This window comes from Trachypithecus francoisi, unplaced genomic scaffold (genome assembly GCF_009764315.1).
Source record: "Trachypithecus francoisi isolate TF-2019V2 unplaced genomic scaffold, Tfra_2.0 Lachesis_group20, whole genome shotgun sequence".
Taxonomy (NCBI): Eukaryota; Metazoa; Chordata; class Mammalia; order Primates; family Cercopithecidae; genus Trachypithecus; species Trachypithecus francoisi.
This window is the reverse complement of record NW_022681466.1, coordinates 35,158,473-35,176,778: the sequence shown is the minus strand read 5'-3', so window position 1 is coordinate 35,176,778 and position 18,306 is coordinate 35,158,473. Positions and strand designations below refer to the sequence as shown.

General features: G+C 40.2%; 1 protein-coding gene across 1 annotated transcript in view; it reads right to left on the bottom strand.

The window, feature by feature from the left end:
• The window catches only part of MED13 (mediator complex subunit 13), a 127,377-nt gene that overhangs the window by 56,533 nt on the left and 52,538 nt on the right, over positions 1–18,306 (bottom strand). The window contains exon 9 of the mRNA XM_033183742.1: positions 15,358–16,038. Coding sequence (XP_033039633.1) covers positions 15,358–16,038 — 681 coding nt within the window. The remainder of the gene's footprint in view (positions 1–15,357; positions 16,039–18,306) is intronic.

Below are 18,306 nucleotides of genomic sequence, written 5' to 3'. Positions count from 1 at the left end.
TCCTTCCAAATATCTGCATAGCCAACTCACTTCCTTCAAGTCTTTGTTTAAATGTCACCTCTCTATGAGACCACAACTACCTTATTGAAAATAGCAATATGCCCATGCCCATTTGCCTCAATAATAATCCCCCTTACCCTGCTCTATTTTCCTGCATAGCAGTTATCTTTTAACATATTACATAATTTATTAAGTTCATAGTTGACTGTCACACTAGAACATAAAAGCTCCACAAAGACAGGGGTCTTAACCTTTGTTCACTAATTTAGCACAGATGCCTAGAGTACCTGGTACATAATAGGTGTCAATACTTGCTAATGAATAAATGAAATCTAAAAATCACAGACTGAGATGTTTTTGCATTAGTACTACTAAAATACAGTATCTTGTACTCTGAAATAAACAATTTTTACACACTAGAAGGTACCAATGCCACTACTTATCTACTCTGAGTCCTAAGACAAAAATTGTAAGATATGTAAGGTCTGGGAGCAATGAAGGTATCTGCAGATTGTACATTCTTTGAGTGACAGAGAAATCACACCTCATTCATCTATTCACTAATGCCTAGCACTAGCAGCACTTGATCGCTTACAAACTAAGGGCAAAGCAGGCCATCAAAACAAAAACTGATTTCTAAACATGCTATCAAATGCTCAAATATATATCATTATTATTCCAAATATGCCCCAGATTTATCCCAAAAACTAAAATCCCAAGTATACAAAAACTTTCTTCTGTGGGAACATAATGTTAGCACACTGTCATTGGGGGTATGTTTTATAATTAATCACCAGAATAGTTCTGTTGTATAAACAGATGAGTATCAAGTGTAGTTTTTTACCTCACCACATTAGACTCTAAATAACCATTAGCTGAATTGTCTACCAAATTTCACTAATGCAAATCTTTTCAAAATAGTAATTCTAGCTACTTTGATACGTACTTTTCTTATTTAACACTTAAAATAATATTTTAAGATAAGAAGCAAAGGGTATTATCCCTTACTTTGATGTGGAAATTATGTAAAATCAAGGGCTTTGCCAAGGTCACACAGTGGCAAAGTCAGAGACGAAAAGATTTTAAGTATTCATATTCAAATAACTATTCTTAGGGAAGAAAGTAAAGAAATCTCCCTTCCCCCAGCCTGAAAGACACTACTGCTCTCTGTAGAGACAAATAAAACAACTCTGTGTTTCATATTAAGTTGTCCTCTGGCATAAGTATAAAAACCTTCACACTGTTTATATAAGTAGTTGCTAGACTACTGTGCAGTAACATTATTAAAAAAACCAATTCTACTGCACAGGGCTCTATTAAAATAAAAATGAGTAAACCAAATGCATTACCTAAATATGACTTTTTGTTATTTTATTGAATCATTCTCACAGACATTAGGATGTGCAAAGAATTTAAATGTAGTCAATTTCAAGAGGATCAAGACACAATAAATTTTAAAATATAAATCATTTACATTATACATTCTATATTTAAGGCTGATAAAAAATAGAATTAAAAATTGTTACTTTTAAGAGATGCCAGATAAAAAACTCTAATTACCATACTGTCAACATCAATTATATAGTACACATACACTTTTAGAATACGAATAACCTTTCCTTTCCTCAAACGAACTTTCACATACAGCCAAATAATTAACTACACAGTTTCAATTAGACATAAAGCTAAATACAGAAAAACTGCAAAAAGATCAGGTACAGCCATGAACAGCAAGTGCTGCAAGGCCCAAAGCAAATTTAAATTATATTATTCTTTAATTCATCTCCTTCCTTTTACTATGACAGTAACATACTATCCTGAAATGTACTCATATATAATTTAACATAGTTTATGGTAGCATATGCTGTTATGCCTTTATTCAATAAAAATTCTTCCAGATGAGGTATGACAGTTTTTAAGGATTGACAATTATAGAAGCAGATAAGCTATAGATGGAAAGTTAAGAAACAAACGAATGCAATAATGTCAAAATCTCCCCACCGCTTTTTTTCTTTTTTTTTGTTTTGAGACAAGGTCTTCTTGCTCTGTCACCCAGGCTGGAGTGCAGTGGCGCGGTCTCAGCTCACTGCAACCTCCACCTCCGGAGCTCAAAGTATCCTCCCTCTTCGGCCTCCTGAGTAGCTGGGACTACAGGCATGTACCACCACACTTGGCTAGTTTTTTATGTTTTGTAGAGACAGGATCTCACTATATTGCCCAGGTTGGTCTTGAACTCCTGGGCTCAAGTGATCCTCCCATTTTTGCCTCCCAAAGTGTTGGGATTACAGGTGTGAGCTATTGTGCCCAAACTAAAATCTCCCACTTTTTAAATGGTACTTTTTTCTATTACCATCTCCTATATTCAGAATCAATCCTTAAACTGAGTCAAGGTCACTGTCAAAGGAAAGCTTTATTGCATTAAAATAAAACAGGAAATATAGAAGACTTATTAAAAGATTTAGGATACAATGAAATCAAAACAGGTTTATTTCATCACAGGCTTCCTTCTGTGAATCAAAGTCATTCAGAACTACCTTTTAGAGATCAAATAATGCATTCTATAACTATATACATACAAATCTGGTATATCACTAATACAACATTGGAGTTAATTCTATTGATGAACATCATGGTATATCCTGATATACTTTGGCCACAGAATAAAACATGTAAAGAACTATGCTCAAATACAGTTATTTCTTTGCTCAGGGTTTAGACAGGTTTCCCTATAAATCAGAGTAATGGACTAAACCACCACAAATTCTTCTAAAACTAAGGGCTAAACCCATGAAAAAAGATATAATGTTTCTTGCCAGAAATTTTGCTGTCTTTAAAATTTATACGGTTCTTAGCCTCTATTCTGAAATACATACTATCATTAATTAATAGAGAAACTAAAAAGAATTAGAAACAAAAAAAGATATTTGCCACATGTATCTTATATATGGGTTATGCTGTGTTCCATTCCAACCTCTCCTTCCCCACAAGTAAATTCTAACAAATTAGAGGAATTTTACTTTTAAAAACATAGTCAATGAAAAGTTAAACATAAAACTTCTACACATGAAAGTCTAAGAATAAAAAAGGTACTTAGAAATGATCAATTCTATAACTCTATACTAGTTAGGTAGCCATCACCACCTAAAACTGCTGATCAGAAAAATCAAGAGGGCCGGGTGCAGTGGCTCGCATATGTAATCCCAGCGCTTTGGGAGGCCAAGGTAGTAGCATCACCGGAGACCAGGAGTTCAAGACCAGCCTGGACAACATAGCGAAATCCTGTCTCTCAAAAAAAAAAAAAAAATTAGCTGAGCGGTGTTGTCATATGCCTGTAGTCTCACCTTCTTGGGAGGCTAAGGAAGATGGATGGCTTGAGCCCAGGAGCTCAATGCTGCAGTGAGCCGTGATCATGCCACTGCACCATAGCCTGGGTAACAGAGCAAGATCCTCTCTCTTATAAAAAGAAAAAATAAAAATCAAGAGTACAAATTTCTTTCACTAACCCACTATTATGGAAGGACAGTGCCACCTTTCAACAGCAATCAATGGAAACATTTATTTATACCAAACAGAAAATGGAGTTTCACTTAACATAAATAAAACAAAGCTTTGAATTTCTGCTACTGTAATTTTCTATGAAGTCACACACCTGTAAGGTTCCACTATTATAAATCCACTAATTCTTTGTTTCTACTGATGCATTCTTGTCCTTTTGCATTGTATATCTACTCTGGGTTAACAGTCCCCTCTATTAAATTTCAGACATTATCCCAACTGCCTGATGGAATCTCTCAGCAGGCACCTCAAACTGCATTCACAGTTTTACAATGTACTCACATTACATGCACATAGCTAAAGTCATGCAGTACAAAAAGATGAAAAGCCTAAGTATCTCAATCTTTCTCCTTCAAGATAACAAGTACTATTTCTATCATCTAATTAAGGTGGAAAAAACCTATGTATACGCCAGCATATATGTATGCACATATGTACTTTGTTCCTTATCTACATACAGAGCTTCCCATATCAGCCTACACAGATTTCCTTTGCTTAAGTGGGTATGTCATTATTATTTAGCCAGGCCTTCATTATTTAGAAAGACCTTATTTTCATAAGGTATATCAATAGTTTGTTTTGTTTTGTTTTGTTTTGTTTTTTGAGACAGAGTCTTGCTCTGTTGCCCAGGCTGGAGTGCAGTGGCATGGTCTTGGCTCACTGTAACCTCTGGCTCCCGGGTTCAAGCGATTCTCCTGCCTCAGCCTCCTGAGTAGCTGGGATTACAGGTGCCTACCACCATGCCCAGCTAATTTTTTGTATTTTTAGTAGAGATGGGGTTTCACCATGTTGGCCAGGCTGGTCTCAAAACTCCTGACCTCATGATCCACCCACCTTGGACTCTCAAAGTGCTGGAATTACAGATGTGAGCCACCACGCCCAGCCTAGGTATATCAATAGTCATTCCAAGGTACTTCTATTTAGAAATGCTACTTTAAAAAACAAAAAAAAAATCAGAAAAATTATGTTTGGTAAGATTTAGCCTAAAGTGGGTAAAAACAATGATAGAGACACCTTCAAACCTATTCTTTATCTTTCCACCTCATGAACTAAATATGCTTGGCCTTAAACTCTCCTGTTATTCCCCTACTTTACTATTCAACTGGCTGCAAAGTTCTTCAAAATATATTCCACAGCATCTATAATACTCATACATCCCTGCTACTTCTAATTTCCTAGTGTCAGCCTCATATCACTTTCTCTATGAGTTGCTCAAACATGTCCAAATTGATCTCCTTTCATACAAACGTACCTTTTCATTTCAAGCAACCTTTCAATAACATTACTTGGTCAGTTTTTCCAAAATCCTTATTTTCCAAAACTTATTTTATCTCACTCAATACTTAAAAAAGCTCCCCCATCATCTCAAAGATAATACATAAATTTATGAATACTATTCTGCTATTCCATTCTATAGTCCTACGCTTTTCAGGTCTCATTTCTCATCACGACACACCAAACTACTAAGGAACACCCCTATAATCTAACCATACCCAACTACATAAAGCTTCTATATCTTCATAAATGGAATTATTCCCCACTCTGTGTCTGTACTATATTTTATTTATAGTGCTATCAGATATGTTATTTTCCATTAGACTACAATTTCATTTACAGTCGAGCTAAATTGATTTTATACACCAACAGTACCCCACAGCATCCTGCATAAGAGAAACTTCAGTTTTATTCAAACCAATAAATACCTCTTAAGAATATGAATGTAAAAAGAAAGATAATATTCCTGAGATACAAAATGCAGAGGACTTGCAACAGCCCTCTAATTAACTTCATTAAAATTAACTGCTAAACATTTAAATACACTTTCAAAACTCAAAGAATGGAAAAATAATAATAGATATTTACAATGACTAGGTGACAGAAATTCACCAATTTACTAATATAAACAAACAAGGCTTCTGAATGGATTACTCTATGACTAAAAAGGTGTTTGATCATATTACATCTTTAAAATTATAAGTGTTTCCAGAAAGAATTTAAGAAGGTTGTTTAAATGCCATCAAAAGAGGGCCAGGCGCAGTGGCTCACTCCTGTAATCTCAGCACTTTGGGAGGCTAAGGCGGGTGTATCACCTGAAGTTGGGAGTTCAAGACCGGCGTGGCCAACATGGCGAAACCCGTCTCTACTAAAAATACAAAAATTAGGCCGGGCGCGGTGGCTCAAGCCTGTAATCCCAGCACTTTGGGAGGCCGAGACGGGCGGATCACGAGGTCAGGAGATCGAGACCATCCTGGCGAACACGGTGAAACCCCGTCTCTACTAAAAATACAAAAACTAGCCGGGCGACGTGGCGGGCGCCTGTAGTCCCAGCTACTCGGGAGGCTGAGGCAGGAGAATGGCGTAAACCCGGGAGGCGGAGCTTGCAGTGAGATGAGATCCGGCCACTGCACTCCAGCCTGGGCGACAGAGCGAGACTCCGCCACAAAAAAAAAAAAAAAAAAAAAAAAAAATTAGCCGGGTGTGACGGTGCATGCCTGTGATCCCAGCTACTTGGGAGGCCAAGGCAGAAGAATCACTTGAACCTGGGAGGCGGAGGTTGCAGTGAGCCAAGACTACGCCATTGCACTCCAGCCTGGGCAACAAGAGCGAAATTCCATCTCAAAAACAAACAAAAAAAGCCTTCAAAAGAGAATAACAGTAATTCACTGAATTTATTTTAATGACAGGGAACATCATCTAACTTTGTCAACTGGCTGTACCACTTTCTACAAGGAGACGACTATTATTTTAACCCTTATGACATCATATCTCAAGCAATATTAACAGCAGGTAATAAATTATCCAGTTATTCCAACAAAATCCTTTTCACTATGGGGGAAAAAAAGCATTTTTGTTTCAGCATAATAAAAGACCATGTTTGCCGGGCCGGGCGCGGTGGCTCACACCTGTAATCCCAGCACTTTGGGAGGCCGAGGCAGGCGGATCACGAGGTCCGGAGATCAAGACCATGCTGGCTAACATGGTGAAACCCCATCTCTACTAAAAACACAAAAAATTAGCCGGGCGTGGTGGTGGGCGCCTGTGGTCCCATCTACTCGGGAGGCTGAGGCAGGAGAATGGTGTGAACTCAGGAGGCGGAGCTTGCAGTAAGCGGAGATCGCGCCATTGCACTCCAGCCTGGGTGAGAGTGAGACTCCGTCTCAAAAAAAAAAAAAAAAAGACATATCATTAAAATTAAAACCCTTGCCGGGCGCAGTGGCTCAAGCCTGTAATCCCAGCACTTTGGGAGGCCGAGACTGGCAGATCACGAGGTCAGGAGATCGAGACCATCCTGGCTAACACGGTGAAACCCCGTCTCTACTAAAAAAAAAAAAAAAAAAATACAAAAAACTAGCTGGGCGAGGTGGCGGGTGCCTGTAGTCCCAGCTACTCGGGAGGCTGAGACAGGAGAATGGCATAAACCCAGAAGGCGGAGCTTGCAGTGAGCTGAGATCCGGCCACTGCACTCCAGCCTGGGGGACACAGCGAGACTCCGTCTCAAAAATAAATAAATAAATAAAATTAAATTAAAACCCTTTTATTCAATCTTTTTCTCCCTTATCTATAAGGCAGAAAAAAAGGGTGACAAGGAATAGGTAAAGCATATTATTTCCTTAATTTACATAATTACAATCCAGTATCACTTTATCTTGCATGCTACTTTTCTACCCTATGCTTCCTCCTTCTCATTCTTATTCAGTGAGAAAGATGTCAAATAATTTTAGAACAGATTTTTTTTCTTTTTGAGATAGTCTTGCTCTGTCGCCCAGGCTGGAGGGCAGTGGCCGGATCTCAGATCACTGCAAGCTCTGCCTCCCGGGTTTACGCCATTCTCCTGCCTCAGCTTCCAGAGTAGCTGGGACTATAGGCACTCGCCACCTTGCCCGGTTAGTTTTTTGTATTTTTTTTTTAGTAGAGACGGGTTTCACCATGTTAGCCAGGATGGTCTCGATCTCCTGACCTGGTGATCCGCCCATCTCGGCCTCCCAAAGTGCTGGGATTACAGGCTTGAGCCACCGCGCCCAGCCTACAACAGATTTTAAGGTTAAACTGTATTAACTTCTTTTTTTTTTTTTTTTGAGACGGAGTCTCGCTCTGTCGCCCAGGCTGGAGGGCAGTGGCCAGATCTCAGCTCACTGCAAGCTCCGCCTCCCGGGTTCACGCCATTCTCCTGCCTCAGCCTCCCGAGTAGCTGGGACTACAGGCGCCGCCACCTTGCCCGGCTAGTTTTTTGTATTTTTAGTAGAGACGGGGTTTCACCGTGTTAGCCAGGAGGGTCTCGATCTCCTGACCTCGTGATCCGCCCGTCTCGGCCTCCCAAAGTGCTGGGATTACAGGCTTAAGCCACCGTGTTTTTTTTTTGTTTTTTTTTGTTTTTGTTTTTTTTTTGAGACGGAGTCTCGCTCTGTCGCCCAGGCTGGAGTGCAGTGGCCGGATCTCAGCTCACTGCAAGCTCCGCCTCCTGGGTTTAAGCCATTCTCCTGCCTCAGCCTCCTGAGTAGCTGGGACTACAGGCGCCCGCCACCTGGCCCGGCTAGTTTTTAGTATTTTTTAGTAGAGACGGGGTTTCACTGTGTTAGCCAGGAGGGTCTCGATCTCCTGACCTCGTGATCCGCCCGTCTTGGCCTCCCAAAGTGCTGGGATTACAGGCTTGAGCCACCGCGCCCGGCCAACTGTATTAACTTCTAAGAGACCTTCATTTTACTTACAGATAATCATGTACACAAGTAACCAATTTACTTATTTAAAGTTATGGCTAGAATTAATAGATCTTATGAATACAATGTGCCCACAAAAACTCACTATTAAAGTTTTTAAAACCAAAAAAAATTCATACCACCACATTTTTACACACATTAAATAAGAAAATACAACCTGGAAATAAAACAAGTTTTAAAATAGTATTTTAGGGCCACATTGTCATTTCATTCACCCAAACATTTGCTGAATTTCTATTGTGTACCTACAGTTGTTCTAAGGGGGTATGTGTGTTTGTGCTAGAAGAATACAGCAGTAAATAAGACTCCTTGCCCTCATAGAGCTTACATTCTAATAGGGAAAAGACCATTAGCAAATACATAATATAATTTCAGATACATGCTAAGGAGAAATTAAAAGCAGTGCACAGGACAGGCAGTGATTTGGGAGAGAAAGACCACAGTTTAGATAAAATGGTCAGGAAAATCCTCCCTGAGAAGATAACTTTTGAGCAGCACTGAATGGTAAGAAGGGATAAGCAGTTTACCCTCTTTATAATCCAATTCTAAAAGGCCATGAGGAATGAGTTTGGCTTTTTGAATAATTTATCAAGGATGCTGGTGCAGCTAAATCAGGAGACAAGAAGGATACCAGTAGGTAACATGGGTGAAGAACGAGGTAGGCAAGAGACTGCATACAATCTTACAGATCAGGAGAAAGGGTATGGATTTTACTCTAAGTGTAAAGGGAAACTATGGGAGGGATTTAAGCAAATAAGTAAGGCAATATTTTACTTGCAATGATTACCCTCACTGCTGTGTAGAGAATACGTGTAGAATAGAAACCAGGAGACTAGTAATCTCAGGCAAGAGCTGAGGCTGGCTTAGACTTATATTACATTTACCATGAGTAAGATTAAGATTTTTTTAAGGTTTGTTTCTAATACATCATTTACTTTTTTTTTTTTTTTTTTTTAAGACGGAGTCTCGCTCTGTCCCCCAAGCTGGAGTGCAGTGGTACGATCTCTGCTAATTGCAACTTCTGCCTCCCGGTTCAAGGGGTTCTCCTACTTTAGCCTCCGAGTATCTGGGATTACAGGCACATGCCACCATACCCAGCTGATTTTTGTATTTTTCAGTAGAGACAGGGTTTCACCATGTTGGCCAGGCTGGTGGCCACCTGAACTCCTGACTTCAGGTGATCCACCCGCCTGGCCTCCCAAAGTGCTGGGATTACAGGTGTGACCCACCACACCCAGCTCTAAAACATCATTTACTTTCAAGAGTCCTGCTGACTATGAAGTAAGCTCACTGTCTTCCATAATCCCCAAGAGTATACTGATCTCTCTCAATTTACAATCCAGATTAATTTTAATTAAAAATAAAATCATGGATGGGCACAGTGGCTCGTGTCTGTAATCCCAGCACTTTGGGAGGATGACACGGACTCATCACTTGAGGTCAGGAGTTCAAGACCAGCCTGGCCAAAATGGTGAAACCTGATCTCTACTAAAAATACAAAAATTATCTGGTCATGGTGGCGCACGCCTGTAATTCCAGCTATTCTGGAGGTTGAGGCACAAGAATTGCGTGAACCTGGGAGGCGGAAGTTGCAGTGAGCCGAGACTGTGCCAATGCACTCCAGCCTGGGTGACACAGTAAGACTCTGTCTCAAAATAAATAAATTAAATTAAATTAAAATACTTTTAGATTCAAAGGGCCAGATGAAGCACAGGACTTATCTGCTAAAATGATAATAAAAGCATTTTAATTTACTATTATTTTTTAAGAAACAGGGTCTCATTGCTGCCCAGGCTGGAATACAGTGGCTATTCGTAGGTGCAATCCCACCACTATCAGCATAGGAGTTTTGACCTGCTCCATTTCCATCCTAGACTGGTTCACCCGTCCTCAGGCAACCTGGAGGTCACCACACTGATGCTGAACTTGATGCAGACACTCAATTGGCACAGTGCACAGCAGCCCGGAACTCCTGGGATCAAGCAATCCTCCTGACACAACCATAGCACTCGGCTAGGTATTTTAAAAGAGAATAAATCTCTAACAGTAGGAAAAATAGAGAGAGAGGCTATAAATGGACCAGATGTTTCACTAAGTCTCAGGGAAGCTCAAATAAGATAAAATACAGCAGAAAACGTTCACAACCTAGAATATGCAAAAGAAGGGATTATAGGCCAACTACATAAACAACAGGAGAGTCTAATTGCCTGGGAAAGTCAGAAAAAATCTGGATTTAAGCCGGGCGCGGTGGCTCAAGCCTGTAATCCCAGCACTTTGGGAGGCCGAGATGGGTGGATCACGAGGTCAGGAGATTGAGACCATCCTGGCTAACACGGTGAAACCCCGTCTCTAATAAAAAAACTAAAAAATAAAAAAACTAGCCGGGCGAGGTGGCGGGCGCCTGTAGTCCCAGCTACTCAGGAGGCTGAGGCAGGAGAATGGCGTAAAGCGGAAGGCAGAGCTTGCAGTGAGCTGAGATCCGGCCACCGCGCTCCAGCCTGGGCGACAGAGTGAGACTCCCTCTCAAAAAAAAAAAAAAAAAAAAAAATCTGGACTTAATTTCTAGACAGAAATGAGAAAAAGGGGTTACTTTGGTCACACTGCCTATGGGGGTAGCCCGGCTCTGCAAGGAGGAGTAAAAAAAAAAAGAGGAGGAGAGAAAAAGAAAACGGAGAAGGGGACAGGAAGCAGAAGAAAAACACAAATGAGAAAAAGAGCTGAAAATGGGGCAACAAGAAAAGTTCCTTTTTAAGGAAAATGAATAAACTACCTGTGAAAATAAGTATAACATCCTCATCATTCCGGAATTCTAGGAATGGTTGCCTTCCCTTCCAAAAATTCCCTATCCAATTATCATAAAGCGAATTATCTGACACCTATACACATTACATACTAAAGTATTTATTGAATGAGCAAGGCCCACCAGTCAACAAGCTCTACCTATATACAACATTTCCAATCACCCTATCTATTCTCTCACATTAAAATATATATAGACAGGCCAGGTGTGGTGGCTCACGCCTGTAATCCCAGCACTTTGAGAGGCTGAGGCCAGTGGATCACTTGAGGTCAGGAATTCGAGACCAGCCCGGCCAACATGGTGAAACCCCGTCTCTATTAAAAATACAAAAATTAGCCAGGCATGGTGGCGTGCACTTCTAGTCCCAGCTACTTGGGAGGCTGAGGCAGGAGAATTGCTTGAACCCAGGAAGTGGAGGTTGCAGTGAGCTCAGATCACACCATTGCACTCCAGCCTGGGAGACAGAATGAGACTCCATCTCAAAAAAACAAAAATGAAATACTAATAACTATCAGGTCGGGCGCAGGGGCTCACGCCTATAATTCCAGCACCTTGGGAGGCTGAGGCCAGTGGATCACTTCAGGTCAGGAGTTTGAGACCAGCCTGGCCAACATGGTGAAATCCCGTCTCTATTAAAAATACAAAACTTAGCCAGGCATGGTGGCACGCACTTGTAGTCCCAGCTTCGGAGACTGAGGCAGGAGAATTGCTTGATCCCGGGAGGTGGAGGTTGCAGTGAGCTCAGATCACACCATTGCACTCCAGCCTGGGAGACAGAATGAGACTCCATCTCAAAAAAATAAAAATGAAATAATAACAATTAGGTCGGGTGCAGTGGCTCACGCCTGTAATCCCAGCACTTTGGGAGGTAAAGGCAGGTGGATCACAAGGTCAGGAGATCAAGACCATCCTGGCTAACAAGGTGAAGCCCCATCTCTACTAAAACTACAAAAAATCAGCCAGGCGTGGTGGCACGTGCCTATAGTCCCAGCTCCTTGTGAGGCTGAGGCAGGAGGGTCGCTTGGACCTGGAGGGCGGAGGTTTCAGTGAGTCGAGATAGCGCCACTGCACTCCAGCGTGGGTGACAGAACAAGACTCCATCTCAAAAACAAAAACACAAAAAACAATCAGAAGTATGACAAGAAGAATCTGAGTAAAGGAACAAGACCAAAATAAAGTAATTCTAGAGAAAAACAAAACCACAGAACATCAAACAAAGGAATGTCATTTAAAAAAAAATCAGTTGAGAATGTTTTTATAACATGAGAAACAAAAATTCAGAATTCAAGAAAGTTGAGAATCCCCTGAGAAAACAGAGCACCATCTAAATCATGGAAGTTTTAAAAAGAATTTCTTAGGAGATCGTATTATCTAAGAAACAGAGAATTTCCAAATTGCAGAACAAAAGCCTTCAAAATGAGTTAGCCCTTGGTCAGGCACGGTGGCTCACGCTTGTAATCCCAGCAATTTGGGAGGCTGAGGTGGGGGCGGGTGGGGGGAAGATCACAAGGTCAGGAGATTGAGACTATCTTGACTAACATTGTGAAACCCCGCCTCTACTAAAAAATGTAAACAATTAGCAGGGTGTGGTGGCATGTGTCTATAGTCCCAGCTACTCGGGAGGCTGAGGCAGGAAAATGCATGAACCGGGGAGGCAGAGCTTGCAATGAGCGGAGATCAGGAAACTGCACTCCAGCCTGGACGAAAGAGCGTCTCAAAAAAAAAAAAAAAGAGTTAGCCCTTCAAGTGCCCAGCACAAGGACTGGAAAAAATATCATTATACCTACTACACATATTCTTGTGAAATTTCTAAAGCTAAGAGAAGACCTTAAAAGCCTCACAGGAGTAAGAGATCATGTTTTTTTAAATAAGCAAGGATGAAACTCATTATTACATATTGCATCTGAAGTTTGAGATACTAGAAGACAGTAAAGCAATGCCTATGAGTTCAAGGGGGAAATGATTTTCAATTATGAAACCAACAGGTAACCAAATTATCAATCCAAGCATGAAGGCAAAATATCAGATCATTTTCAGAAATACAAGGATGCCAAATTTATCTCCCACTCTTCCCCTTCACCCCCTCCCCCCAAGGAAGCTAGATATTCACCAAGAAAATAAGGGCAAAACCAAAAAGAAGCCACTATAAAAAAATTGTGGTATAAAAAAATTGTGGTATTAACTTGAGTCTAATAAAAATGAAATCCTAGAGAGCTGAAAACAAGTCTAGAAAGCAATTGGTTCACATTATAACAGAAATAAGAAAGTATTAAACTCCATATAATAGTTATATTATCTGGAGTAATCTGATATTAAGAAAAAAAGCTACATTAAAAAATAAACATAAATCGATAATGAAAATGTGACATTTTAAGCAAATAAAGTCTAAGACATTATTTAACCTATTAGTAGCATTTAAGCAATAAGAAAGTAATTCACTAGGCTGGGCGCGGTGGCTCAAGCCTGTAATCCCAGCACTTTGGGAGGCAGGGACGGGTGGATCACGAGGTCAGGAGATCGAGACCATCCTGGCCTACCATCCTGGCCTACACGGTGAAACCCTTTCTCTACTAAAAAATACAAAAAACTAGCTGGGCGAGGTGGCGGGCGCCTGTAGTCCCAGCTACTCGGGAGGCTGAGGCAGGAGAATGGCATCAACCCAGGAGGCGGAGCTTGCAGTGAGCTGAGATCCGGCCACTGCACTCCAGCCTGGGCGACAGAGTGAGACTCCGCCTCAAAAAAAAAAAGAGAAAGTAATTCACTGAAAAAAAAAGGTAATTCACTGACAATGATCTGATAAAGGAGGAATCGTAATCTTTGTACATTCCTTGGCCTTGCACTAATAAATAGGTAGACAGTTCTATTGAGCATAATCGTATTTTATTGATTTTCATCTTTTAGAAAAATTTGTATATAAAAGACTTATTATTAGACAGACTATAAATGTGTTTATAACAACATAGAAAGTCAAGGGATACCTGGAAAAAAGCCTTCTTCTGCCCAAAGTATAACATTAATATAGTGAACAAAGAAGGCAAACCACAGATGGAGGAAGATACCTACAGCATATAAAACTAATGCAGGATTAATACTCAGAACATGCAAAGAATGTATCAGGAAAAAAAAAGAAAAATGGACTAAAACATACGACGAATAGGCAAGTCAGAGAAGAGGAAACCTAAATACGCCCAAAACATTTTAAATGATGCTCAATCTCACTAGAAATCTGGAAGACACATATTTAGACAATAAGATGACATTTTGCGTGCTGTAGATTAGTGAAATTAAATCTCATAATACCAACTATAGAGGAAAACATAGTGTAGCAGCCATTGTCATATACTGATGGTTCATGAGGGTTTAAACCATACACCAGTTGCAGAACAGCAACTGGGCAACAACCTTAATGCTGAAAATGGACGTAGCCATGTTGAAAAAGGCTTTTAGATGTATTTCCTAAAGAAATTCTTATACGCGTATACAAGGAAATGTGTACTAAACAAAATGGAAAATATTAGGGTGAAAAACTGAAAATAACCAACATACCCATCTTTAAGAGTTTAGATATTTACCATATATTCATAAGGAAATACCATAAAGCAACTAAAATAACTAGAGCTACATGTATAAAAACATATACTGAAATAATAAGTACCAATTCAGGCCGGGTGTGGTGGCTCATGCCTGTAATCCCAACACTTCAGGAGGCCGAGGTAGGTGGATCACTTGAGGTCAGGAGTTCGAGACCAGCCTAGCCAACATGGTGAAACTCCATCTCTACTAAAAGTACAAAAATTAGCTGGGTGTGGTGGCGCACACCTATAATCCCAGCTACTTGGGAGGCTGAGGCAGAAGATCGTTTGAACCCGGAGGTGAAGTTTCAGTGAGCCTAGATCATGCCTCTACACTCTAGCCTGGGTGACAGAGACTCTGTCTTGGAAAAAAAAAAAAAAAAAAAAAGTACCCAAATTCAGGACAGTGGAAGGAAGACTGGAAGAAGAAAAACAGTACATGGGAACTCTAACTGTATGTAAAATTCTTAAAGTGGCTGATATACAAGTGTACAAGTGTTTACATATTATTTCCTCCACTTTTTGTGGCTAAAGTTATTTCATAATAAAGAAGTTCCCTGAGGAAAAAACACAGTAAAGGAATAATGCAAAGTTAATACTCAATGAATTTATTCTTGTAAATCCTACCTTGAATCCAATACTGAGTCCTAGTATTAAGAACCTGCATCACCTCCACCCTTAAATTATAATGGTGACTATTAAAAAAAATACATACTCTGTAACTGATGTTACACTTTCCTGTCCAAAAGGTCCAACTGGATCATCCTTGAATTTATCACTTGGAAGTTGAGGTGGTAAAAACTCTACATCTTTTTTCTTTGGGACCTTGTAATACTTCCAGGCTATATTGGCTTCATCTTCTTCCAAGTTTACTGCTGTACCAACATATACTGTAGGTTCTATAGCTTCCTGATATTGAGGTGGGAAAGACTGGGACAAACTGTCTATCCTATCTTCCATTGGTTTAGAAGGAACCAAGGGATCTGGTGTTGGCATTTGATAAAAATGTTGACTCTGAGGAGTTGAAGGTGTTTTAGTCACTCCTTCATCAACCACATCACAAGGGTGGGGACTAAGTGGGGGTGGTTGAGGTGAATTTGCCATTTCGGTGCCATGCATCTGAGGAGTCTTTGCTACATCATTAGTTCGGATATTTGAAAATCTCACTTGACTGTCTGGAGCAGAGATCACAAGTCTTTGGCTGGCTGAATCTGTGTCCATGCCAACATCATCACTGACAGACACACGATGGTGAAAAGGGGTCAAGGGGCGTTTCTGTGGCTTTTCACTTTTTTCTTGCTTCTCATTGGTCTTGTGCTTAGGAAGTATTTGTTGTTGCTGACCTAAAGATGGTGCCTGTCCTTGTCCAGCATTTCTTGACTTGAGATTTTTGTGCCTGAAAAGTTAAAATAAAGGTTTCATATTTACAGTATCACTATTATGGCAAAGTACAATACCAGTTAACAGTATTAGACACTTCAGTTACCATTTGTTTTTCACATATAATCCTAAAAGTAATTTGAATTTAAAAGAGGAAAAAACACTTTGCTCGTGACCTAAATAAAATACAAGGGTATGCAAAAAGATTCATAAAAGCCAATTCTCTCATGCTCATTTAATAGTCATGTGATCGGACAGCCAAAGATTATGTCTTATATGATTTAAATATTTTAGTATCTAATTTAAATACAGAGGTAAGATTCTAGTTAAGGTTAAAAGGCATAACAAGGCTTGAAATTTACTCACTTCTAAATGTACCTGATATTTCCTGTTAGTAATTATTATAAATTAATGGCTTGGCTAAGCGTAGTCATCACCTACAATCCTACAGCAACTGGCTAGAAAGTGTCTTCTACTCTACTGAACAGAAGTTACATCAGTCTGGAAAGTGCTAGAATTGACTGACTGATGGGCCTCACACAGTATCTACCTTATCCAAATACTTAGCACTAAAAAAAAAAGAATAAGCTGACTAGAAAAGGGAAAGAAAATGCCTAAAATAATTTCTTCCTCATAATTTGAAGCAATTCTAAAATGAAGAACTTAAATGATATACCTAAACATCAAATAATTTTGCTAAGTTTAAGATTTCTAGGCTGGGTACGGTGGCTGATGCCTGCAATTCCAGCACTTTGGGAGGCTGACGAGGGTGGATCACCTAAGGTCAGGAGTTTGAGACCAGCTTGGCCAACATGGTAAAACCCTGTCTCTACTAAAAATAAAAAATTAGCCAGGTGTGGTGGCACACGCCTGTAGTCCCAGCTAATTGGGAGGTGGGCAGGAGAACAGCTTGAACCCAGGAGGTGGAGGTTGCAGTGAGCCGAGATCATGCCACTGCACTCCCGCCTGGGTGACAGAGAAAGACTCCGTTTCAAAAAAAAAAAAAAAGATTTCATTTCCAAACGCAATGAGATATATATACTCATAATATTATGTTTACACTAAGAAACTTTTTTTTTTTTTTTGAGATGGAGTTTTGCTCTTCTTGCCCAGGCTAGAGTGTAATGGCGTGATCTTGGCTCACTGCAACCTCTGCCTCCCAGGTTCAAGCGATTCTCCTGCCTCAGCCTCCCTAGTAGCTGGGATTACAGGCATGTGCCATCATGCCCAGCTAATTCTGTATTTTTAGTAGAGACGGGGTTTCTCCATGTTGGTCAGGCTGGTCTTGAACTCCCGACCTCAGGTGATCCGCCCTCCTCGGCCTCCCAAAGTGCTGGGATTACAGGCATGAGCCACCATGCCCAGCCAAGAAACTTTTAAAATGTGGTAAGATATGGAGTTTACACATTCAGTATTCATTAGGTTTTTCTTTTTAAATTTTACTTTTTTGTTGAATCAGAGCTATCCAGAAAGAGTATTAAAAAGCAGTGACAGGCACTTATTTGAAAAACTCTCTGTTGAGAAGACACGCTGAGACACCTTTTTTTTTTTCTGGAGACCGAATCTCACTCTGCTGCCAGGCTGGAGTGCAGTGGTGCAATCTTGGCTCACTGCAACCTCCGCCTCCCAGGTTCAAGCGACTTTCCTGCCTCAGCCTCCCGAGTAGCTGGGACTACAGGTGCACGCCACCACACCCAGCTGACTTTTGTATTTTTAGTAGAGACGGGGTTTCACCACGTTGGCCAGGATGGTCTTGATCTCTTGACCTTGTGATCCGCCCGCCTTGGCCTCCCAAAGTGCTGGGATTATAGGCGTGAGCCATTGCGCCTGGCCGAGATACTTTTTGTACAGAGCCTGAGATATCTTATTGTGCATGGAGAAAAAAAGGAACCAAAGTTATCAAAGAAAACCAAACTCATTTCAAAAGGACATAGGAGAAATCCACCATTATCCTAATATTAAAATCAAAGATATTACACAAAAAGAAAACCGTAGACCATTATCTCTTAAGAACACAGATGTAAATAATTAACAAAATATTAGCAACTCAAACCAGCAAAATATAAAAGAATAACACATTATGACCAAATGATGTTAATTCTGGGAATGTAAAGTGTAGCATCCAAAAGAAAAAAATATCATGCATGACATTAACAGAATAAAAGAAAACCATATTATCTCAATAACTATAAAAAAACCCTACTAATACTATTAATATATTCAACCCCTATTTATATAGACTCAGCAACCAAGGAATAAAAGAAAGTTTGCTTGATCTGATAGA